The following is a 25557-nucleotide window of genomic DNA, read 5'->3' on the forward strand; positions in this document are numbered from 1 at the left end:
GGTCTAGTCCATAGTGGATCTAGTGTGAGAGTCCAGTCCATAGTGGATCTAACATAATAGTGTGAGAGTCCAGTCCATAGTGGATCTAACATAATAGTGTGAGAGTCCAGTCCATAGTGGATCTAACATAATAGTGAGAGTCCAGTCCATAGTGGATCTAACATAATAGTGAGAGTCTAGTCCATAGTGGATCTAGTGTGAGAGTCCAGTCCATAGTGGATCTAACATAATAGTGTGAGAGTCCAGTCCATAGTGGATCTAGTGTGAGAGTCCAGTCCTTAGTGGATCTAACATAATAGTGAGAGTCCAGTCCATAGTGGATCTAACATAATAGTGTGAGAGTCCAGTCCATAGTGGATCTAGTGTGAGAGTCCAGTCCATAGTGGATCTAACATAATAGTGAGAGTCCAGTCCATAGTGGATCTAACATAATAGTGTGAGAGTCCAGTCCATAGTGGATCTAACATAATAGTGAGAGTCTAGTCCATAGTGGATCTAGTGTGAGAGTCCAGTCCATAGTGGATCTAACATAATAGTGTGAGAGTCCAGTCCATAGTGGATCTAACATAATAGTGAGAGTCTAGTCCATAGTGGATCTAGTGTGAGAGTCCAGTCCATAGTGGATCTAACATAATAGTGTGAGAGTCTAGTCCATAGTGGATCTAACATAATAGTGTGAGAGTCCAGTCCATAGTGGATCTAACATAATAGTGAGAGTCTAGTCCATAGTGGATCTAGTGTGAGAGTCCAGTCCATAGTGGATCTAACATAATAGTGTGAGAGTCCAGTCCATAGTGGATCTAGTGTGAGAGTCCAGTCCTTAGTGGATCTAACATAATAGTGAGAGTCCAGTCCATAGTGGATCTAACATAATAGTGTGAGAGTCCAGTCCATAGTGGATCTAGTGTGAGAGTCCAGTCCATAGTGGATCTAACATAATAGTGAGAGTCCAGTCCATAGTGGATCTAACATAATAGTGTGAGAGTCCAGTCCATAGTGGATCTAACATAATAGTGAGAGTCTAGTCCATAGTGGATCTAGTGTGAGAGTCCAGTCCATAGTGGATCTAACATAATAGTGTGAGAGTCTAGTCCATAGTGGATCTAACATAATAGTGTGAGAGTCCAGTCCATAGTGGATCTAACATAATAGTGAGAGTCCAGTCCATAGTGGATCTAACATGATAGTGTGAGAGTCCAGTCCATAGTGGATCTAACATAATAGTGAGAGTCCTGTCCATAGTGGATCTAACATAATAGTGAGAGTCCAGTTCATAGTGGATCTAACATAATAGTGAGAGTCCAGTCCATAGTGGATCTAACATGATAGTGAGAGTCCAGTCCATAGTGGATCTAACATAATAGTGAGAGTCCAGTCCATAGTGGATCTAACATAATAGTGTGAGAGTCCAGTCCATAGTGGATCTAACATAATAGTGAGAGTCCAGTCCATAGTGGATCTAACATAATAGTGAGAGTCCAGTCCATAGTGGATCTAACATAATAGTGAGAGTCCAGTCCATAGTGGATCTAACATAATAGTGAGAGTCCAGTTCATAGTGGGGCCCGCACTATGGACTGGACATTTAAATAAATCAATACATCATGAAATATTGAAATCAACAATGAATCAAATCATGAAATAGATATACAAGTTTTTATTTATTTTATTTCTGCTTGTATTTCTGTTTCATCTATGTATGTTTTTTCTTCTGTGATGTGGGTCACCCTGGGACTGAAATAAAATGACTATTATTCATGAAATCAATAATTCAATGGTGAAATATTTAAATGCAATATTACATCAAATAAATTAATCACAATTTAAAAAACACATGAGTGTCTTTATTTCTAATTATAATTAATACGTGAAACATTTTAAATATTTAAAACAATTATTTGGTAGTGTATCGGGGTGAGTTAAAGAACTGTCTAAACAGCGCCCTCTGCTGGCCGTAGGTGGGCACAGCCCTCCTTGGCCCCTGTCCACGCGGTCCACGGTCCCCATTGGGTCATTGAAGAGCAGCTGCCATTGTCGTGTATTGTCCAACAATATAAGAGGATTAGCGCGCGTGCACGTGCACGTCCACGCACATTGTCCGGTGCCCACGGACGCGGTTGTGACGGGCACGCACACGTGCACGGAAGTCGAGAAGACCGGCTCGCCAAAAAAAAAAAAAAAAAAAAAAAGACTTCACCGGCGGCGCGCATTTACTACTACACGCGCGGAAAGACGCGCTTTATTGCCTGCGACTGGAGCGCGCGCCGACGGTGTGGAGGATCGCGGACCCCACGATGGAGCCCAGCTGCTGAATTGAGGACGTGACGAGACGGGGATCTGATCAGGGTTTGCGTGAAAAGGGAAGACGTCTATACACGGCCGGCATGGCGTGTATGTGGACCTGGCAGGTGCTCCTCACCGTCTCTCTGCTCCTCATTCCCCTGTCCACGCACGGTAAGACCCACGACATGCATGCTCTGTTTCATATGTAAATATACCGCGTCACACCCTGGCGTGTTGTGTTGTTCAAAAAAAGCAATATTTTCCACCAAGTAAAACTGAAGGATGACGGCGTCCACAAAGCACATTAATATTCACTAATAATCATTCATCACTCGCATACAGTGAATGAACACCCGCTGTGATGACGTCACTTTATAAAACCTCGGTGACGAAATGATGTCATGACCACGCCGGCGATTGCGGTGACGCCGTGCACGCGCACGCGCACGCAGAAAAGGTGGATTACAAAGTGAATTGGATTCCTGCGGAGCTTCTAATGGAGGCGAGCATCGCTCTCATTTGCATCTCCGGAGACATCTGCTGTAGTAGTAGTGGCGAGGAAGGCGTTAATAAGAAGGATGAGTGTTGCAGCCGCTGCCCAGCAACAGGCTGCTCGTGCACGTCGAGGGTCGTCGGGGTTCACGGGCGCGCGCAGCCAGCACCCCCACCCATTTTCACACACCCACGCCCAGCCAGCCTTGATATGTGGTGTTAACCCTGCAGCATATTGACTGATGAACAAGCAATGAGGTGAAATATCATCAATTAGATTGTTTCTCCCTATATTCTGTCACTAGGATGTAAACCTCATGCCTTAACTCACAAGTATGTCAAATTGACTGCTAACGTCAATATCAGGGGTCCCCAAACTACGGCCCACGGGCCAGATACCACCCGCCAGCGTCCAAATTCCGGCTTGCGAGTAAAATATATATATATATATATATATATATATATATATATATATATATATATATATATATATATATATATATATATATATATATATATATATATATATATATATATATATATATATATATTGTTTTTACTGTCCTTTCTAGCCATTCCATCAATCCATATTCTACCGCTTGTTACTCTCGGGGTCTCCCAGCCGCTCAGGCAAATCATATTGTCTAAAAATGCATTAGTCACGTCCGTTGTGTCCTTGGGCAAGACACTTCACCCTTGCTCCTGATGGCTGCTGGTTAGCGCCTTGCATGGGAGCTCCCGCCATCAGTGTGTGAATGTGTGTGTGAATGTGGAAATACTGTCAAAGCGCTTTGAGTACCTTGAAGGTAGAAAAGCGCTATACAAGTATAACCCATTTATAATTTATATATATTACATATATACATACATACGTAAATATATATATATATACTGTATATACATATATACATACATACGTACATATGTATATATATATATTACATATATACATACGTACGTATGTATGTACATATATACATACGTACGTATGTATGTATATATACACATACGTACGTACATATATACATACGTACGTATATATATATACACATACGTACGTATATATATATATATATATATATATATATATATATATATACACATACGTACGTATATATATATATATATATATACACATACGTACGTACATATATACATACGTGTATATATATATATTACATATATACATACATACGTATATACATACATATATATATATATACATACATACATACGTATATACATACATATATATATATATATACATACATGTATATATATATATATATATATATATATATATATATATACACATGCATACATACATATATATATATATATACATACACATACATATATACATACATACATATATATACATACACATACATATATACATATGTACGTACATATGTATGTATATATATATGTATACATACATATATATATACATACATATATATATATACATATGTACGTACATATGTATGTATATATATATATATATACATACATATATATATACATACATATATATACATATACATACACATACATATATACATACATACATATACATATATATACATACACATACATATATACATATGTACGTACATATGCATGTATATATATATATATACATACGTACATATATATACATACACATACATATATACATATGTACGTACATATGTATATATATATATATGTACATATGTATGTATATATATATACACATACGTACGTATGTATATATATACACATACGTACGTATGTATGTATGTATATATATATACATACGTATGTATGTATGTATATGTATATATACACATACATACATACATATGTACGTATGTTAGCAGGCTAACTTTTTTTTTTAGCTCATTTTGTAGGTATACATCTCAGTCATATATCCTTGACGCATGTCAACGTTAGCATGCCAGCCTTTTAGCTCAGCTGTTAGCACACAAGCTTTTTAAGCTCGTTTTGCAGGTATGCGCCTTGAATCCGAATCAGAATCAGAATAGTTTTATTGCCATTGTTTGAGAACGGGTTCACAAACTTGGAATTTTTCTTGGAGTCTTATATTGCAGTGTTTTTCAACCTTTTTTGAGCCAAGGCACATTTTTTGCGTTGAAAAAATGCGGAGGCACACCACCAGCAGAAATCATTAAAAAACTAAACTCAGTAGACAATAAAAAGTCGTCGTCGCAATTGTTGGATATGACTTTAAAGCATAACCAAGCATGCATCACTATAGCTCTTGTCTCAAAGTAGGTGTACTGTCACCACCTGTCACATCACACCATGACTTATTTGGAGTTTTTTGCTGTTCTCCTGTGTGTAGTGTTTTAGTTTTTGTCTTGCACTCATATTTTGGTGTTTTTTCCTGTTTTATTGGTATTTTCCTGTAGCAGTTTCATGTCTTCCTTAAGCGCTATTCCCCGCACCTGCTTTGTTTTTTAGCAATCAAGAATGTTTAAGATGTTGCTATCCTTCTTTGCACGGACATTGTTGATTGTCATGTCATGTTCGGATGTACCGGTACTTTGTGGACGCCGTCTTTGCTCAACACGCTGTAAGTCTTTGCTGTCGTCCAGCATTCTTTTTTTGTTTACTTTGTAGCCAGTTCCGCTTTAGTTGTGTTCCGTAAGCTTCAATGCCTTTTAATAATAATAAAATAATAATATATTTTATTTGTAAAAAGCACTTTACATTGAGCAAACAACCTCAAAGTGCTACGGTGTATTAAAAAAATAAATAATAATCATAATAATAATAAAAAGATAATAAAAGAATAAAAACTAGAACAGCCTAATAGCTAGAACTAGTATGCATATATCTATAAAAATACTTTTTTTTTTAAAGAAGGGTTTTTAAGCCTTTTTTAAAAGCATCCACAGTCTGTGGTGCCCTCAGGGGGTCAGGGAGAGTGTTCCACAGACTGGGAGCGGCGGAGCGGAAGGTCCGGTCTCCCATAGTTTTTTTTGGTTTTAGCATTAGATACCTTTTTTACCTGCATGCTGCCTCCCACTGTCGTCTGCATATTGGGATCACGACAAACCATGTTCCAGACATCTACAAAGCAATTAGCTACCTGCTGCCACCTACTGGTATGGACGAGTATGACATTGTTACGATGCCGAGCTCTAGACAGCACCGACACATTATTTGCAGACTATAATTACTGGTTTGCAAAAATTATTATTAGTTCACACAATTGCATATTGTGGGTTGCATGGTGGAACAGGGTTTAGTGCATGTGCCTCGCAATACAAAGGTCCCGGGTTCGATCACCGTCTGCGCGGAGTTTGCATGCTCCCCCCGTAATTTACCAGCGATTCTTCACATTTGGTGACAAATGTTAAGTCCTATTTCCGCCGTGGAGTGTTTACAGACGGTGTGATGAGATGAGTGATACGGATAAGGATGGCGTCCTGCTGGCTAAGCGCTGGCTTGGCGGAGTGTGTATGAGGACAGCCATCTCAAGTCAAAGCTGTTACCATGGTGACGAGCTAAGGTGTTGGCAGATAAAAGGTACAAATCATTTGAAAGGAAGCGATGGTGGTTTGTGTAATCTCCCCATGTTCCATTTGAGCTCTGATAAATGGCTGCCGGCTGCTAACAGGATGCCACCTCTGAGCCAGATTGGCAGATTCCACCTTCAAAAGGAATGGTTTAACCGTAATCGGTTTTGGTGGAACCGGTCTTTCCAAGACCGTCACTCTCACCATTTTGTCTGGAGTTGGACTACATGGCTTTAGTGACTGATTAAAAAAGCGGAGCAGCGGCGGCGGAAAACACTGGATTCTCTGTTTCCACTCTCGCTTCTCTCCTCCTTTCAACCTGCCATCTATTTGCATCTCACCATGGCAACCGCTCGGCCTGTGTGTGTGTGTGTGAGGCTGTGAGACGGATCTCATGGTTCCTCGGCCACCGCCAAGGTTTCGTGACTGCAGGCACGTTGGGATGGTTTTAGAATCAGCTGTGAATGGTTGAGCTGCGATCTCAACGGACAAGGAGAGGAGACTTCTCGCCGAGGCGCTCAATTGAGTTTGAAGGTTGTCACGGAGGGGATTGTGGAGATTTGTACAAGTACCTCTTCCCAATTCCATCAACTATTTTTCATTTTCAACAAGCCAAAAACAACAAAAAGTTGCTCTGTAAATTAATGATTTAATTAAAATGTCTAGAGCCATGCCAAGCAGCTATTATTTCATGGGCCTTCAGCACAATCTGATAACACAATTCAAGAAAAAAATAGAAATATTAAAACAGCAGCAAAATAGCAGTAATTTTACAAGAAAAAAGTCATAATATTAAGAAAAAAAACTTTAAAAAGGTCGTAAATTTACAACCTATAAGATACCTTTAATATGAAGAGGTAAATTAAAAAAGTGCATTAATTTTATAATAAAGTCATTTTAATAAATTCATACTATTAAGATAAAAAAAAAAATCTTGTCAGAAAAAGTTGTAATTTAATGAGAATAACGTCAAAAACTTTGTAATCTTATGTCTTAATTTTACAAAAATGAAGTCAGAATATAATTCAAGAAAAAAATAGAAATATTAAAACAGCAGCAAAATAGCAGCAAAATAGCAGTAATTTTACAAGAATAAAGTCATAATATTAAGAAAAAAACTTTAAAAAGGTCGTAAATTTACAACCTATAAGATACCTTTAATATGAAGAGGTAAATTAAAAATGTGCATTAATTTTATAATTAAGTCATTTTAATAAATTCATAATATTAAGATTAAAAAAATATCTTGTGGGGAAAAGTTGGAATTTAATGAGAATAACGTCAAAAACTTTGTAATCTTATGTCTTAATTTTACAAAAATGAAGTCAGAATATAATTCAAGAAAAAAATACAAATATTAAAACAGCAGCAAAATAGCAGTAATTTTACAAGAATAAAGTCATAATATTAAGAAAAAAACTTTAAAAAGGTCGTAAATTTACAACCTATAAGATACCTTTAATATGAAGAGGTAAATTAAAAATGTGCATTAATTTTATAATTAAGTCATTTTAATAAATTCATACTATTAAGATTAAAAAAATATCTTGTGGGAAAAAGTTGGAATTTAATGAGAATAACATCAAAAACTTTGTAATCTTATGTCTTAATTTTACAAAAATGAAGTCAGAATATAATTCAAGAAAAAAATAGAAATATTAAAACAGCAGCAAAATAGCAGTAATTTTACAAGAATAAAGTCATAATATTAAGAAAAAAACTTTAAAAAGGTCGTAAATTTACATCCTATAAGATACCTTTAATATGAAGAGGTAAATTAAAAATGTGCATTAATTTTATAATTAAGTCATTTTAATAAATTCATACTATTAAGATAAAAAAATATCTTGTGGGAAAAAGTTGGAATTTAATGAGAATAACGTCAAAAACTTTGTAATCTGATGTCTTAATTTTACAAAAATGAAGTCAGAATATAATTCAAGAAAAAAATACAAATATTAAAACAGCAGCAAAATAGCAGTAATTTTACAAGAATAAAGTCATAATATTAAGAAAAAAACTTTAAAAAGGTCGTAAATTTACAACCTATAAGATACCTTTAATATGAAGAGGTAAATTAAAAATGTGCATTAATTTTATAATTAAGTCATTTTAATAAATTCATACTATTAAGATTAAAAAAATATCTTGTGGGAAAAAGTTGGAATTTAATGAGAATAACGTCAAAAACTTTGTAATCTTATGTCTTAATTTTACAAAAATGAAGTCAGAATATAATTCAAGAAAAAAATAGAAATATTAAAACAGCAACAAAATAGCAGTAATTTTACAAGAATAAAGTCATAATATTAAGAAAAAAAACTTTAAAAAGGTCGTAAATTTACAACCTATAAGATACCTTTAATATGAAGAGGTAAATTAAAAATGTGCATTAATTTTATAATTAAGTCATTTTAATAAATTCATACTATTAAGATAAAAAAAAATATCTTGTCGGAAAAAGTTGTAATTTAATGAGAATAACGTCAAAAACTTTGTAATCTTATGTCTTAATTTTACAAAAATGAAGTCAGAATATAATTCAAGAAAAAAATAGAAATATTAAAACAGCAGCAAAATAGCAGTAATTTTACAAGAATAAAGTCATAATATTAAGAAAAAAACTTTAAAAGGGTCGTAAATTTACAACCTATAAGATACCTTTAATATGAAGAGGTAAATTAAAAATGTGCATTAATTTTATAATTAAGTCATTTTAATAATTTCATACTATTAAGATAAAAAAAATATCTTGTGGGAAAAAGTTGGAATTTAATGAAAATAACGTCAAAAACTTTGTAATCTTATGTCTTAATTTTACAAAAATGAAGTCAGAATATTAAGAGAAAAACTTGTTTTAAAAAGTGATAATTTCACGCACTATAGGAGAAAAATAAATAAGTCATACCTCTAATATTAAGAAATAAATGTAATTTGAAAAATTCAGTAATTCTTTAATAATTGAAAAAAACTAAACTTTTAGTATTAAGAGAAAAATGTAATCATACGGAGAAAAGAAGTTCGAAATGAATGAGCATAAAGTCATACCATAAAAAAATCTTGTTATAATCTTTTAAATAATGAAGTCAGAATATTAAGAGAAACATCATTTTCTCTTAATTAATATTAAGAGAAAATGTCGTAATGTTACAAGGGTCATAATTTCACAAGAATAAAGTCATAATATTAAGAAAAAAACTTTTCAAAAAGTCATAATTTTACAACCTGTAAGAGAAAAATTTAATTTTAAAGGAAACACGTTACACTTTTAATATGAAGAGGTAAATTAAAAATGTGCATTAATTTTATAATTAAGTAATTTTAATAAATTCATACTATTAAGATAAAAATGTAATTCAATTGTTGGAATTTAATGACAATAAAATAAAAAACTGTGTAATCTTATGTCTTAATTTTAAATAATAAAGTCAGAATTAAGAGAAAAACAATTTTATTTACCGGTATTGCAATTTTACAGCAATAAAGTAATAATATTAAGAGAAAATGTCGTAATGTTACAGGGGAAAAGGTCATATAATTTTACAAGAATAAAGTCATCATTTTAAGAAAAAACAATAAACAATAGATTTTAAAGGAAACAAGTCACACCTTTAATATGAAAAGGTAAATGTAATTTAAAATGTTCATTAATTTTATAATTGAGTAATTTTAATAAATTCATACTATTAAGATAAAAATGTTATCTCATGGAAAAAAGTTGGAATTTAATGAGAATAAAGTCCAAAACTTTGTAATCTCATGTCTTAATTTTACAAAAATGAAGTCAGAATATTAAGAGAAAAACTTAATCTTATAGGAAAAAAGTTGCAATTTTACAGGAATAAAGTCATATTAACAAAAAAACTTTTTTTTAAAAGTCATAATTTCACATACTATAGGAGACAAATAAATAAATAAATAAAAAACACCTCTAATATTAAGAGATAAATGTAATAAAAAAAATCAGTAAATCTATAATAATTAATTTTGAAAAAACCTCTTACTATTAAGAGAAAAATGTAATCTTACGGGGAAAAAAAGTTGGAAATTAATGAGCACAAAGTCATACTATACATTTTTTTAAATAATTTTTTAAATAATGAAGTCAGAATATTAAGGGAAAAACGTAATCTTATCGAAAAAAGTAGCAATTTTACAGGAATAAAGTCATTATATTAAGAAAAAACTTTTCAAAGTCATTTTACAACCTACAAAAGAAAAATTAAATTTTAAAGGAAACAAGTCACACCTTTAATATGAAGAGGTAAATGTAATTCAAAATTTGCAAACATTTTATAATAATTAAGTAATTTTAATAAAATCATACTATTAAGATAAACATTTCATGTTGTGGGAAAAAGTTGGAATATAATGAGAATAAAGTCAAAAACAAGGTAATCTTATGTCTTAATTTTACAAAAATGAAGTCAGAATATTAAGAGAAAAACTTATAAGAAAAAAGTTGCAATTTTACAGGAATAAAGTCATATTATTAAGAAAAAAACTTTTTTTTTCTTCTAAAAGTCATAATTTCACATACGATAGGAGAAAAATAAATAAATCACACCTCTAATATTAAGAGATAAATGTAATTAAAAAATTCAGTAAATCTATAATAATTAGTAAAAAGAAACCCTCCTACTATTAAGAGAAAAATTTAATCTTACGTGGAAAAAGTTGGAAATAATGAGCATAAAGTCATACTATAAAAAAAATCTTGTTATAAATGTTTAAATAATGAAGTCAGAATATTAAGAGAAAAACTTAATCTTATAGGAAAAAAGTAGCAATTTTACAGGAATAAAGTCATAATATTAAGAAAAAACTTTTCAAAAGGTCATTATTTTACAACCTACAAAAGAAAAAGAAAATTTTAAAGGAAACAAGTCACACCTTTAATATGAAGAGGTAAATGTAATTCAAAATTTGCATTACTTTTATAATAATTAAGTAATTTTAATAAAATCATACTATTAAGATAAACATTTTATCTTATGGGAAAAAGTTGGAATCTAATGAGAATAAAGTCAAAAACCTTGTAATCTTATGTCTTAATTTTACAAATATGAAGTCAGAATATTAAGAGAAAAACTTATAAGAAAAAAGTTGCAATTTTATGGGAATAAAGTCATAATATTAAGAAAAAAACTTTCTTTTAAAAGTCATAATTTCACATACTGAAAGAGAAAAATAAATAAATTGCACCTCTAATATTAAGAGATAAATGTAATTTAAAAAATTCAGTCAATCTATAATAATTAGTAAAAAGAAAACCTCTTACTATTAAGAAAAAAATGTAATCTTACAGGGAAAAAATGGGAAATTAATGAGCATAAAGTCATACTATAAAAAAATCTTGTTATACATTTTTAAATAATGCAGTCAGAATATTAAGAGAAAAAATTAGTACAGTACATAATAACCTATAGCATATAAAATAAAGCTGCAGCATGTTTTTTCTTTGAATATAAACAAAACAAAACATGCTGGCTCACTTGCAACAAGTACTGGTTGAAAAATGGGATGGCATCCCACAACAGTGTGTGACCAGGCTGGTTTCCAGCATGAGGAGGAGGTGCCAGGCTGCTCTGGCTGTGTATGCTTGTTCCACACGCTACTACGCTGTCACATCAATAAATGCTCTTTTTAAGGACATGCTACATGCACTTCCTGACAACCAGCGTCCACTGCAGTGGACGTTTGTTTCTTCTCTCAGAGTTACACATTTGGGAACAAAATATCCCCTTTATGCAAAACAAGTGTGCACTGTAGAGGACGCCGGTTCTCAGTCGGCCATTGCACTCCTAAGGATTTGTTTATGTATTTGTGTTTACAGAAAGCAAAGTGAATGGCCTTGAACCTCTGCCTCTAAATCCTAATCTAATCCTCACCCAGTCTTGGTCACCAGAGCACATTGGGTGTGCTTAATCCCACACTGTCACACTTTGATTACCAGACAACTCTTCTTCAAGTGACAAGAACATTCCTTCATCTTTGACCTTTTAAAGCGCAGGGAGTTGTCTTTGCTGAGACAGCCTTTTCGCAAATCGGCTTCCTCATGATTGTGAAAAAATGTCTGTCCCGTGTGTTTATGAAGATTCACAACATCTAGGTTAGTTAGCCTTTAGGCCAACATTTGAATATGTTGATATGATAAACGAAAAGAAAAACGTAATTTTACTGGGGGGAAAAAATCATAATATTATGAGTATAAAGCCACAATAATAATGAAAAAATATGAGAAAATTAGTCATCATTTCACAATAATGAGGTCATAATAAGAAGAAAAACTTAATTTTACAGGGGGAAAACGTCTGAATTTCACAAGAATACAGTCATAATATTAGGAGAAAAACTTTAATTTTACGAGAAAAAAGTTGTACTATAAAGAGAAAAACTTTGTATACTAATGAAAAAAGGCCAAATTATACTCGAATAAAAACATGTTTTTAAAGAAAAACGTAATTTTACTGGGAAAAAAAATTCATAATATTAGGAGAATAAAGCCATAATAATAAGACAAAAATTTTAGAAAATTTGTCATAATCTTACAATAATAGAAATCTTAATTTTACAGGGGAAAAAAAGTCAGAAGTTTACAAGAATAAAGTAATAATATTAAGAGAAAAACTGTAATCTCACGGGGTAAAAGTTGTACTTTTACGAGAAAAAAGTTGTACTATAAAGAGAAAAACTTTGAGGGCTAATGAAAAAAGTCCAAATTGTACTCCAATAAAGACATGTTTTTAAAGAAAAACGTAATTTTACAGAAAAAAAAAATCATAAAATTATGAGAATAAATCCATGATAATAACAAAAAAATATGAAAATATTAGTCATAATTTTACAATAATGAAGTCATAATAATAGGAGAAAATATAGTAATCTTACAGGGAAAAAGTTGTATTTTTACGAGAAAAAGTCATAATATTAAGAGAAAAACGTAATTTTACAGGGCAATAAAAGATGGCATTTCACAAGAATAAAGTCATAATATTAAGAGAAAAACTGTAATCTTACGGTGGAAAAAGTTGTACTTTTACAAGAAAAAAGTTATACTATAAAGAGGAAAACTTTGTAGTCTAATAAAAAAAAAGTCCAAATTGTACTCAAATAGACATAATTTTTAAAAAAACACGTAATTTTAATGGGGAAAAAAAATCATATGAGAATAAAGCCATAATAATGAGAAAAAATTAGAACATTTGTCATAATTTTACAATAATAGAAAAACGTAATTTTACAGGGGAAAAAAAAGTCGGAAGTTCACAAGAATAAAGTAATAACACTTTACTGTACTTTTACGAGAAACAAGTTGTACTATAAAGAGAAAAACTTTGTAGGCTAATGAAAAAAGTCCAAATTGTGCTCAAATAAAGTCATGTTTTTAAAGAAAAACGTAATTTTACTGGGAAAAAAATCATAATATTATGAGAATAAAGCCATATAATAAAGAAAGAAATATAAGAACATTTGTCATAATTTTACAATAATGAAGTCATAATATTAGAAGAAAATATAGTAATCTTACAGGGAAAAAGTTGTAATTTTACAAGAATAAAGTCATAATATTAAGAGAACATTTTAATTTTACAGGGGGAAAAAAGTCCGCATTTCACAAGAATAAAGTCATGATATTAAAAGAGAAGAACTGTAATCTTATGGGGAAAAAGTTGTACTTTTATGAGAAAAAAGTTTTACTATAAAGAGAAAAACTTTGTAGTCTAATGAAAAAAGTCCAAATTGTACTGGAATAAAGACATGTTTTTAAAGAAAAACGTGATTTTACTGGAAAAAAAATCACAATATTATGAAAATAAAGCCATAATAATAAGAAAAAAATATGAGAAAATTAGTCATAATTTTACAATAATGAAGTCATAATGCATCCATCCATCCATCCATTTTCTACCGCTTATTCCCTTCGGAATATTAGGAGAAAATATAGTTATGTTACAGGGAAAAAGTTGTAATTTTACGAGAATAAAGTCATAATATTAAGAGAAAAATGTAATTTTACAGGGGAAAAAAAGTTGTAATTTCACAAGAATAAAGGCCCAATATTAAGAGGAAAGCTTTGGAATATTACAGGGGAAAAAGTCGTAAATTTACGAAAATAAAGGCATAATACTGCAGTGACATAAAAAGTTAATCTTACATAATAAAAAGATGTACTTTTACAAGAAAAAAGTTATACTAGTAGGAGAAAAACTTTGCAATCTTATCAAAAACTTGTGCTGGAATAAACACAGTCAAAGAAAAACGTAATTTTAAGGGAAGAAAGTCAAAATCTTATGAGAATTAAACCATATCAATAAGGAAAAAAATGTGACCTTATGAGAAAAATAGTCAACATTTTACAATAATTAAATCAAATTATTAGGAGAATGATTGTGTAATCTTAGGGGGAGAAAATGTTATTTACTAGAATAAAGTCTATACTTTAAAACATTTTTTTAGACATCCAGTGTAATTTCACTAGAAAAAAGTCAAAGTATCAAGAGAAAAACTATTTTATGGGAAAAAAAAGTTGTATATTTTTATACAAGAATAAAGTCATATTAAAAGAAAAAGTTTGTAATCTTAAAAGAAAAAAAGTCATAATATTAGGAGAAAACAATCTTATGGAGGAAAAAGTCGTACTTTTATGAGAATAAATTCATACAATTGAGAGAAAATTGGTTGTGATTTGGGAAATTGGGAAAACACAAATGTCCACTGTAGCGGACGCTGGTTGCTAGCAGGTCATGTATCCATGTTGCATCATTCCACACTTACACATGCAGTACATCCTCCTAAGAATCAGCGTTCCATGCAGTGGACGTTAGTTTTGGGGTAAATTTGGAGGAAAAACAGCCCAATTATGCAAAAACACAAATGTCCACTGTAGAGGACACTGATTATGAGGAGGTAGGGCCGACGGTATACTGGAACTAGTATAGTATCGCGGTACTAATGTATCAAAAACTGTACTATACTCTGTTTGAAAAGTACCGGTTCCCGGGCATGATGTCGCATTGTGACATTGCTGGTTTTACCAGCAGAGGAGCATGTTCGGCAGCGCACAATCCCGGAGTACTTACAAGCAGACACAGCTACACAGAATAGCTAAACATGTAGGAGGATACAATAGCTCACCGGCATCACCGCTAACAAAAGCTAGCGCGTCTGAATGTAAACAAATGCCATGGGTGCATCTACACCTGACATCCACTGTAATGATACCAAGTACAAGAGCGTATCTAGTCGAGACTACTATGATTACTTTAAAAAAAAAATCATATTATGTTTATAAACTCTGGAAATACGTCCCTGGACACATGAAGACTTTGAATATGACCATTGTATGATCCTGTAACTACTCGGTATCGGATCGATACCTAAATTTGTGGTATCATCCGAAACTAATGTAAAGTATCAAACAACAGAAGAATAAGTGATTATTATATTTTAACAGAAGTGTAGATAGAACATGTTCAAAGAAAAAATAAACAGATATTAACAGTAAATGAACAAGTGGATTAATAATACATTTTTACAGCTTGTCCTTCATAATTTTGACGAAATAATAGAATGATAAATGACACAATATGTTACTGCATACGTCAGCAGACTAAATACGAGTCTTTGTTGACTTACTACTAAAAGACAAGTTGTCTGGTATGTTCACTATTATTTAAGGACTAAATTGTTCTTCCATTGCAATAATAAACATATGTTTAAAGTACCCTAAGATTATTTGTTAAAATAAAGCCAATAATGCCTTTTTTTTGTGGTCCCCTTTATTTAGAAAAGTACCGAAAGGTATCGAAAATTATCGAAATACATTTTGACAATATTGGTATCGGGACAACCCTATGAGGAGGTAATAAATAGATCAATGAATTGATGAGTCTAATTACTTTTGGGTTTGATTGACAGGGAGGCATTCAATGCCTCGGCGTCATCACCATCGTAACCAATCATCCTTGCACCAGGAGGCCTTGAATACCAGGATGGTGCTAAGTGATGACTCAGCAGAAAGGGAGCACCTGATAGAAGCAGAAGTCCCCACTTTGTCCAAACACTCCCACTCCCACAAACACGCCCGCCTAGCTCTGGTAGAAGAAGACCCTCCTGTCGGGGAAGAGCTCACTGGCGGTGGAGCAGGACCGGATCAGCCCGGGAACCCCTTGTCTGACGACATCATCACCGTGGAGTTCCACAGTCCGGCACCGGAAGTCGTACCTTCCGACGTGGAGTCTCCCGGGGCCAAGCTTCCCAAACCCCAGAAGCAAAAAGCAGGCGCCCCCACAGCTTGGACGCTGTCGGACTTTTACGACTACCTGTCGCCGGACGACGATCTCTCCGCGTCGGACCCCACCCCGGAGCCTGAGCCCACCCCTTCCCCGCCGGTCTACATGGAGGATGAGAACCCGCTCTTGGCCGGTTCTCCTGCTCGTCCCGTCAACGCGAAGCCCGGCGTGGACAATAAGCCTGCTTCGCCTGCGACGTCCCAGCCAGGACCAGACAACGGTGGAGACTTAAGCCTGGGTGGCGCCCTGGGGGGAGACGGGTGCAGGCTGGGCTTTGTGCGCTCCGGGCCTGGGATGTGTGTCTCTCAGTGTGACGCCCAACCCAATTTCTGCTTCAATGAAGGAGTGTGTATTGTGGTGGCGGGAGTGGGAGCCTTCTGCAGGTAATACAAACTCACTCTCCATGTTTACACACTTGTTTCTAATAACAGACGCAAGTCAATCATGTATTTGGCCATCATTTCCAAGCGGTACACGGACTACTTTAATTTATATCCAACCTTAGCATTGTTCTTTGATAAGACATAAAACATAATAGGGACTGTAAATTAAAATAATTAAGAGTGCTGTCATAACGGGGTTTTCGCAGTTTACTGTGAGGTTTGTTCTCCCGGGATGCAAACGGCCTATTCCGGACCAGGCTTGCAGGTAGGAACATATTTATTAATCTAACTACAAAATAACAGGCAAAAACTCTCTAACTGTGGCATGAAATAAACAAGACTTACGTAGAGGGTTGCGTGACAATAGCGTGAAGCAAACAACTAGCATAAACTATAGCAGGGGTCACCAACCTTTTTGAAACCAAGAGCTACTTCTTGGGTACTGATTAATGCGAAGGGCTACCAGTTTGATACACACTTAAATTGCCAGAAATAGCCAATTTGCTCAATTTACCTTTAACTCTATGTTATTATTAATAATTAATGATATTTACACTTAATTGAACGGTTTAAAAGAGAAGAAAACACGACAATTAAAATTAAATTTTGAAACATAGTTTATCTTCAATTTCGACTCTTTAAAATTCAAAATTCAACCGAAAAAAAGAAGAGAAAAACTTAAAAAAAGAATTTATGGAACATCATTAGTAATTTTTCCTGATTAAGAATACTTTTAGAAATTTGATGACATGTTTTAACTAGGTTAAAATCCAATCTACACTTTGTTAGAATATATAGCAAATTGGACCAAGCTATATTTCTAACAAAGACAAATCATTATTTCTTCTAGATTTTCCAGAACAAAAATTTTAAAAGAAATTCAAAAGACCTTGAAATAAGATTTAAATTTGATTCTACAGATTTTCTAGATTTGCCAGAATAATGTTTTTGAATTTTAATCATAATAAGTTTAAAGAAATATTTCACAAATATTCTTCGTCGAAAAAACAGAAGCTAAAATGAAGAATTAAATTAAAATTTATTTATTATTCTTTACGATTAAAAAAATAAATTTACTTGAACATTGATTTAAATTGTCAGGAAATAAGAGGAAAGAATTTAAAAGGTAAAAAGGTGTATGTGTTTAAAAATCCTAAAATAATTTTTAAGGTTGTATTTTTTCTCTAAAATTGTCTTTCTGAAAGTTATAAGAAGCAAAGTAAAAAAAAAAAAGAATTTATTTAAACAAGTGAAGACCAAGTCTTTAAAATATTTTCTTGGATTTTCAAATTCTATTTGAGTTTTGTCTCTCTTAGAATTAAAAATGTTGGGCAAAGCGAGACCAGCTTGCTAGTAAATAAATACAATTTAAAAAATAGAGGCAGCTCACAGGTAAGTGCTGCTATTTGAGCTATTTTTAGAACAGGCCGGCGGGCTACTCATCTGGTCCTTACGGGCTACCTGGTGCCCGCGGGCACCGCGTTGGTGACCCCTGAACTATAGCATAGCAAGAAACAAACAACTAACATGAACTATGGCATAGAACAACATGAAACTGTGGCATGAAACCAATAACTAGCATAACTATAGAATTAGACCTGAAACGAGCAATGACGCCAGGCCGACTGACTGGCAAAGGCAGTTTAAATAATCTCTTGATTAGAGCCAGGTGAGCGTCCGAACACCAGCGGCAGGTGAAAACCATATGCAACCAAAACAAACAAGAGTGCACAAAAAACAGGAACTATGGAGTTAAACTAACAGAACATAACGAAAACATGATCCGGACCACGGATCATGACAAGTGCTAAGTAAAAAAAATTGATTAACATCCAAAGGGCGATTGTTTTTATTCCAATTTTAAATTGGACAATCCATATTTATCGGTAGGTTGTGAGTTCAAACCCCGGCCGAGTCATACCAAAGACTAAAAAAATGGGAGCCATTACCTCCCTGCTTGGCACTCAGCATCAAGGGTTGGAATTGGGGGTTAAATCACCAAAAATGATTCCCGGGCGCGGCCACCGCTGCTCCCCTCACCTCCCAGGGGGGGATCAAGGGTGATGGGTCAAATGCTGAGAATAATTTCGCCACACCTAGTGTGTGTGTGACAATCATTGGCACTTTAACTTAAAGAGTTGTTTTTTTAGAACATCTCCGCACTTACTTAGTGCACGTATATGTCACATGTCAGCAATGAAGTGGGGCTTTTGTAACGTGTAGCCTGTTTTATTACAATTTTCATACTAAATACAGTATTCTTCGGACTATAGAAGCCACACCCACTCAATTTTAGAAGAAAAAAATATTTTTCCATATATTAGCAACACCGGACTATCAGTCACAGATATATATGTTGAGAAATGAGTTATTTTCACCGAAAAATGTGTAAAACGGCTGATCAGACAAAACAGAAGTCAGGGACGGTATAGCTCGGTTGGTAGAGTGGCCGTGCCAGCAACTGCTCAGTGGCCTTGTGGTTAGAGTGTCCGCCCTGAGATCGGTAGGTGAGTTCAAACCATCATACCAAAGACTATAAAAATGGCACCCATTGCCTACCATAGATTTTAGGCGCTCAGCATCAAGGGTTGGAATAGGGGGTTAAATCCCCCCAAAATGATTCCCGAGCGCGGCCACCGCTGCTGCTTTTTACGGTAAAATCTATGGTTGTTGTTTTTACAATGCATGCAAAAAAGTTATACTATAAAAAGCAAAACTTTGTAGTCTAATGAAAAAAGTCCAAATTATACTCGAATAAAGTCATGTTTTTAAAGAAACAGGTAATTTCACTGGAAAAAAAAATCATAATATTATGAGAGTAAGAAAAAAATATGAGAATATTACTCATAATTTTACAATAATGAAGCCATAGTATTAGAAAAAATATAGTAATCTTATAGGGAAGAAGTTGTACTTTTACGAAAATAAAGTCATAATATTTAGAGAAAAACTTAATTTTACAGGGGGAAAAAAGTCGGAATTTCACAACAATAAAGTCATAATATTAAGAAGAAAACTTAATTTTACAGGGGAATTTTTTTTTGGAATTTTAACGAGAATAAAGTCATAATATTAAGAGCAAAACGTAATTTTACATGGGGAAAAAAGTCGCAATTTCAGAATATTAAGAGGTAAACTTTGGAATCTTACAGGGGAAAAGTCGTAAATTTACCAAAATAATACTGCAGGCGACCGAAAAAGTTAATCTTAAAAAATAAAAATATGTACTTTTACAAGAACTTTGTAATCTTATCAAAAACTTGTGCTGGAATAAACACAGTCAAAGAAAAACTTAATTTTACGGGAAAAAAGTCCAAATCTTATGAGAATAAAACATTAATAAGAAAACTATTTAATTTAATCATACTTTTTTAAATATTTACAGTTCCAATTTTGTTTTTTCATAATTAAATTCTGTTGACTGAGTTGCCAGTTGGTTTACCATAAAATCTACAGTCGCTGTTACACAGCATTACTGTAGATAGAAAAACGGTACCGCTTTTATTTTCACCGTAAAATCTATGGTTGTTTTTACTATGCATGCGAAAAAAAAGTTATACTATAAAAAGAAAAACTTTGTAGTCTAATGAAAAAAGTCCAAATCTTATGAGAATAAAACATTAATAAGAAAACAATTTAATTTAATTGTACTTTTTAAAAATATTTACAGTTCCAATTTTGTTTTTTTATAATTAAATTCTGTTGACTGAGTTGCCAGTTGGTTTACCATAAAATCTACAGTCGCTGTTACACTGCATTACTGTAGATAGAAAAACGGTACCGCTTTTATTTTCACCGTAAAATCTATGGTTGTTTTTACAATGCATGCGAAAAAAGTTATACTATAAAAAGAAAAACTTTGTAGTCTAATGAAAAAAGTCCAAATTTTACTCAAATTAAGACGAGGTAACTTTACGTGGAAAAAAAAATCATAATATTATGAGAATAAAGCCATAATAATAAGAAAAAAATATGAGAATATTAGTCATAATTTTACAATATTGAAGCCATAATATTGAGAGAAAATATGGTAATCTTACAGGGAAAAAGTTGTAATTTTACGAGAATAAAGTCATAATATTAAGAGAAAAACAAAATTTTATAGGGAGGAAAAAGTCTGAATTTTACAAGAATAATGTCATAATATTGAGAGGAAAACTTTGGAATCTTACAGGGGAAAAAGTTTTAAATTTACGAAAATAAAAACATAATGCTGCAGTGACAGAAAAAGTTAATCTTACAAAATAAAAAGATATACTTTTACAAGGAAAAAGTTTTACTATTAGGAGAAAAACTTTGTAATCTTATCAAAAACTTAAACACAGTCAAAGAAAAACGTAATTTTACAGGAAAAAAGTCCAAATCTTATGAGAATAAAACATATTAATAAGAAACATTTTTAATTGTATTTTACTTTTTTTTAAATTTACAGTTCCAATTTAGTTTTTTTTAAATTAAATTCTGGCGACTGAGTTGTAAGTTTGTTTACCATAAAATCTACAGTCGCTGTTACACTGCATTACTGTACATAGAAAAACGGTGCCGCTTTTATTTTCCCGGTAAAATCTATGGTTGTTTTTATAATGCATTATTGTACATTTAAAAAAAAAAAAAAGTGTACCACTTTTATTTTCACAGTAAAATTCCGGCGACAGAGTTGCCAGTTTTCCACTGTAAAATCCACAGGCTTGTTTTACAATGTGGCATTAGGTCAAATCGGGGTATTGGCGCGTGCCAGACCGGGGGGGCGAGGGGCTTATAGTTTACTCTTTCCCAATTTTCATTTTTATTTTGCAGACAAGGGGGAGGGGCTTGAGGGTGTCCAATATGTTCACTCAGCAAAACAAAAGAAAAGATTGAGGACACCTCAGGACGCACGCTGAAAATAAAACACACTGGCGCTGACAGAAGGCCGGCTTAATGTGTCATGAAGATCACAGCGGGGTCACCGTAAGGATCATGGTTTTGGGAGGCGGGAGATAAAAGGGCTTGGGCATGGGAGCACACAGTCTGCAGAAAAATAACAAGAAGGAATATCGTACAGAATGTCTGGATAGGGACTAGTGTTGGTCATCTAATTGTTTCTGCTGAGTAACAGTGCCCTTAATCATGTGTGCAAGTGTAGGTATGAAAAGCGCACACACACATGCACACTAACACACACTGATCCCTTGAGCTCATTAAGTGCTGGGCTGCAGGGAGAATCCCAGCTTTGGCAGACAAGACCTCCGATCACTAGCAGCCTCTCATGCAAAAACTGACCAGTGTGCTTCTGTGCAATCAGGTGCAACGTGCAGGACTACATCTGGAACAAGGGCACGCGCTGTGATTGGGCCATCACAGAGTTCCAGGTGATGAGCGCGGTGGTGGGCGTGGCCTCCGTGGCGCTCCTCCTCCTCCTCATGATCATCGTGTTCTTTGCCAAGAGGCTGCACCGCCTCAAGAACGAGAACAAGCGGCTTCGCAAGCGCAGGTGTGTCAAACTGCGCTTGACGATCTTTTCAATACATCTATTTCCCTCATTCAAAATAGAATACCATTATGAAAATGAAATAATAACAATACAAAAAAAGCTGCGCTCTAATTGGTCTGTTAGTCCTGATCAGACTCCTGAAATCAAATAATTATTGTAGTTTATTTAAATGTATTGATGCACCTTTGTATTATCTCAAGTTTGGACAGTCCAATTACTTCATTTCATTCCATCAAAAAAAATGTAAGTAATGTCAACGAAGCTCACATTTTTTGTGTTCTAAAACAATTGAATGCTTAATATTTTTAAGTGGATTGGAGTGGGAAAAACTGTGGGGAAATGTCGAATCAAAATCCTGATTAGCTTAGATTATATCAGATATGACTTTATTGGTCTCCTGAGCGTGCGCACTGGAAGAGAATTAAGGTTCCAGTAGTAGCCACACCATATGCGGTGTACAAGACGATAGTGGCAATAGCAGCACAGCACACAGAGCAAGCAGGAATATTAAAAACAATTAAACTTAAGTTTGATTTATTTAAAACAAAAATTACAATATAAATCAAATATTTACATTTTTAAATATTAAATAATATTTATATTATATTACTATATTATAATATTTAAATAATTATTCAATATTTTGAATTAATAGTGCAAAATAAATAATTTTAAGCAACAACTTCTATTTGAATTATTTTTAAAGTCCTCTGATAACTAGTTGTTTTTAGTTGATTTTACGGTAAAAAAAACAAAACCTCAGTCGGCGTAATTTAACTGTAAAATCTATTGTCAATTTTACAGTCTACAATTTGATTGATAATTTGCAGGGATGTCCGATAATGGCTTTTTGCCGATATCCGATATTGTCCAACTCTTTAATTACCGATACCGATATCAACCGATACCGATATCAACCGATATATGCAGTCGTGGAATTAACACATTATTATGCCTAATTTGGACAACCATGTATGGTGAAGATAAGGTACTTTTTAAAAATAATAATAAAATAAGATAACTAAATTAAAAACATTTTCTTGAATAAAAAAGAAAGTAAAACAATATAAAAACAGTTACATAGAAACTAGTAATTAATGAAAATTAGTAAAATTAACTGTTAAAGGTTAGTACTATTAGTGGACCAGCAGCACGCACAATCATGTGTGCTTACGGACTGTATCCCTTGCAGACTGTATTGATTTATATTGATATATAATGTAGGAACCAGAATATTGATAACAGAAAGAAATGGGGGGAGGGAGGTTTTTTGGGTTGGTGCACTAATTGTAAGTGTATCTTGTGTTTTTTATGTTGATTTAATAAAAAAAAACAAAAAAACAAAAACAAAAAAAACGATACAGATAATAAAAAAACCGATACAGATAATTTCCGATATTACATTTTAACGCATTTATCTGCCGATAATATCGGCAGGCCGATATTATCGGACATCCCTAATAATTTGTTTTGAAATCATTTAAGTACAGTATTTATCTTTATTTGAACAAAAAATATTTTTGAAACACGTGATAATATAATATTTTGATTTTGATAATATTGAATTTTAAGGGGGAGAAAATGTTATTTACTAGAATAAAGTCTGTGGAAGTGGCTTCCTAGCAGCTCCACTGTAGACACGGCACAAGAGCCAAGCCTGCAGGTTTAACAAAGTTTTAATGTTTTTAACAAGATTTTTCAAAAATGTTTTTCGGCATGCCGTGACGTTGCCGTCACTCCCAATCCTCTCCGCTTACTGTTAAAGACAACAGATGATTAGATTAACACGTACCACCTGTGAAATCTAATCATCTGCCAGCTGTGTCTCGCCGTCAGCACATGCCCACTGGTGCTCGTCCTCAGTACCATGGACAGCGGCGGTGATTTTTCCTCCTACAGGCAGCGCTGACTTACACCTGCCCCCACAAAGTTATTGTACTTTTTTTTTTATTTTGGCGACTGAGTGGCCAGATTTGTTACAGTAAAGTTGACAGTTTTACAGCGCATTACTGTGAATGGAAGAACGGCACTAATGTCCTTTTAGGGTAAAATTCTGAACTGCCAGTTTTTTTTAACTGTAAAATCTTTGGTTGTTTTCACAGTGCATTACTGTAAACGGGAAAATGGTACCAAATTATTTTTTTATAATTAAATTCTGGCGACTGAGTTGCCAGTTGGTTTACCGTAAAATCTACAGTCGCTGTTACACTGCATTACTGTAAATAGAAAAACGGTACCACTTTTATTTTACGGTAAAATCTATGGTTGTTGTTTTTACAAAGCATGCAAAAAAGTTATACTACAAAGAGAAAAACTTTGCGGTCTAATGAAAAAAGTCCAAATTGTACTCAAATAAAGACGTGTTTAAAAAAAAAAAAAGGTAATTTTACGGGGGAAAAAATCATAATATTATGAGAATAAAGCCATAATAATAAGCAAAAAATATGACAATATAAGTCATAATTTTACAATATTGAAGCCATAATATTGGGAGAAAATATAGTAATCTTACAGGGAAAAATTTGTAATTTTACGAGAATAAAGTCATAATATTAAGAGAAAAACAAAATTTTATAGGGGGAAAAAGTCGGAATTTCACAATAATAAAGTCATAATATTAAGAGGAAAACTTTGGAATCTTACAGTGGAAAAAGTTGTAAATTTACCAAAGTAAAGGCATAATACTGCAGTGACAGAAAAAGTTCATTTTACAAAATATAATAAAGATGTACTTTTACAAAAAAAAACTGGCGACTGAGCTGCCAGTTGGTTTACCGTAAAATCTACAGTTCCTTTTACACTACATTACTGTAAATAGAAAAACGGTAGTGCTTTTATTTTTACGGTAAAATCTATGGTTGTTGTTTTTACAATGCCTGTAAAAAAGTTATACTATAAAGAGAAAAACTTTGTGGTCTAATGAAAAAAGTCCAAATTGTACTTAAATAAAAACAACATTTTATAGGGGAAAAAAAGTCGGAATTTCACAAGAATAAAGTCATAATAATAAGAGGAAAACAACATTTTATAGGGGAAAAAAAGTCGGAATTTCACAAGAATAAAGTCATAATAATAAGAGGAAAACTTTGGAATCTTACAGT

At 33.1% G+C, this 25557-nt stretch overlaps 2 protein-coding genes across 10 annotated transcripts in view; one reads left to right on the forward strand and one right to left on the reverse strand.

Moving 5' to 3' along the window:
• The window catches only part of LOC133635972 (MAP7 domain-containing protein 1-like), a 106806-nt gene that overhangs the window by 22884 nt on the left and 58365 nt on the right, over positions 1-25557 (reverse strand). The gene's annotated exons all lie outside the window — the stretch shown is intronic.
• LOC133635969 (chondroitin sulfate proteoglycan 5-like) overlaps positions 1982-25557 on the forward strand; it is a 57711-nt gene continuing 34135 nt past the window's right edge. For 2 of the 4 annotated variants that reach the window (XM_062029498.1, XM_062029500.1), the window contains exons 1-3: positions 1982-2454; positions 16227-16983; positions 22268-22456. In XM_062029498.1, coding sequence (XP_061885482.1) covers positions 2385-2454; positions 16227-16983; positions 22268-22456 — 1016 coding nt within the window. In that variant the 5' untranslated portion in view covers positions 1982-2384. The remainder of the gene's footprint in view (positions 2455-16226; positions 16984-22267; positions 22457-25557) is intronic. The other 2 variants (XM_062029501.1, XM_062029499.1) reach the window with 2 other exon arrangements.

Source organism: Entelurus aequoreus, linkage group LG20 (assembly GCF_033978785.1).
Source record: "Entelurus aequoreus isolate RoL-2023_Sb linkage group LG20, RoL_Eaeq_v1.1, whole genome shotgun sequence".
NCBI lineage: Eukaryota > Metazoa > Chordata > Actinopteri > Syngnathiformes > Syngnathidae > Entelurus > Entelurus aequoreus.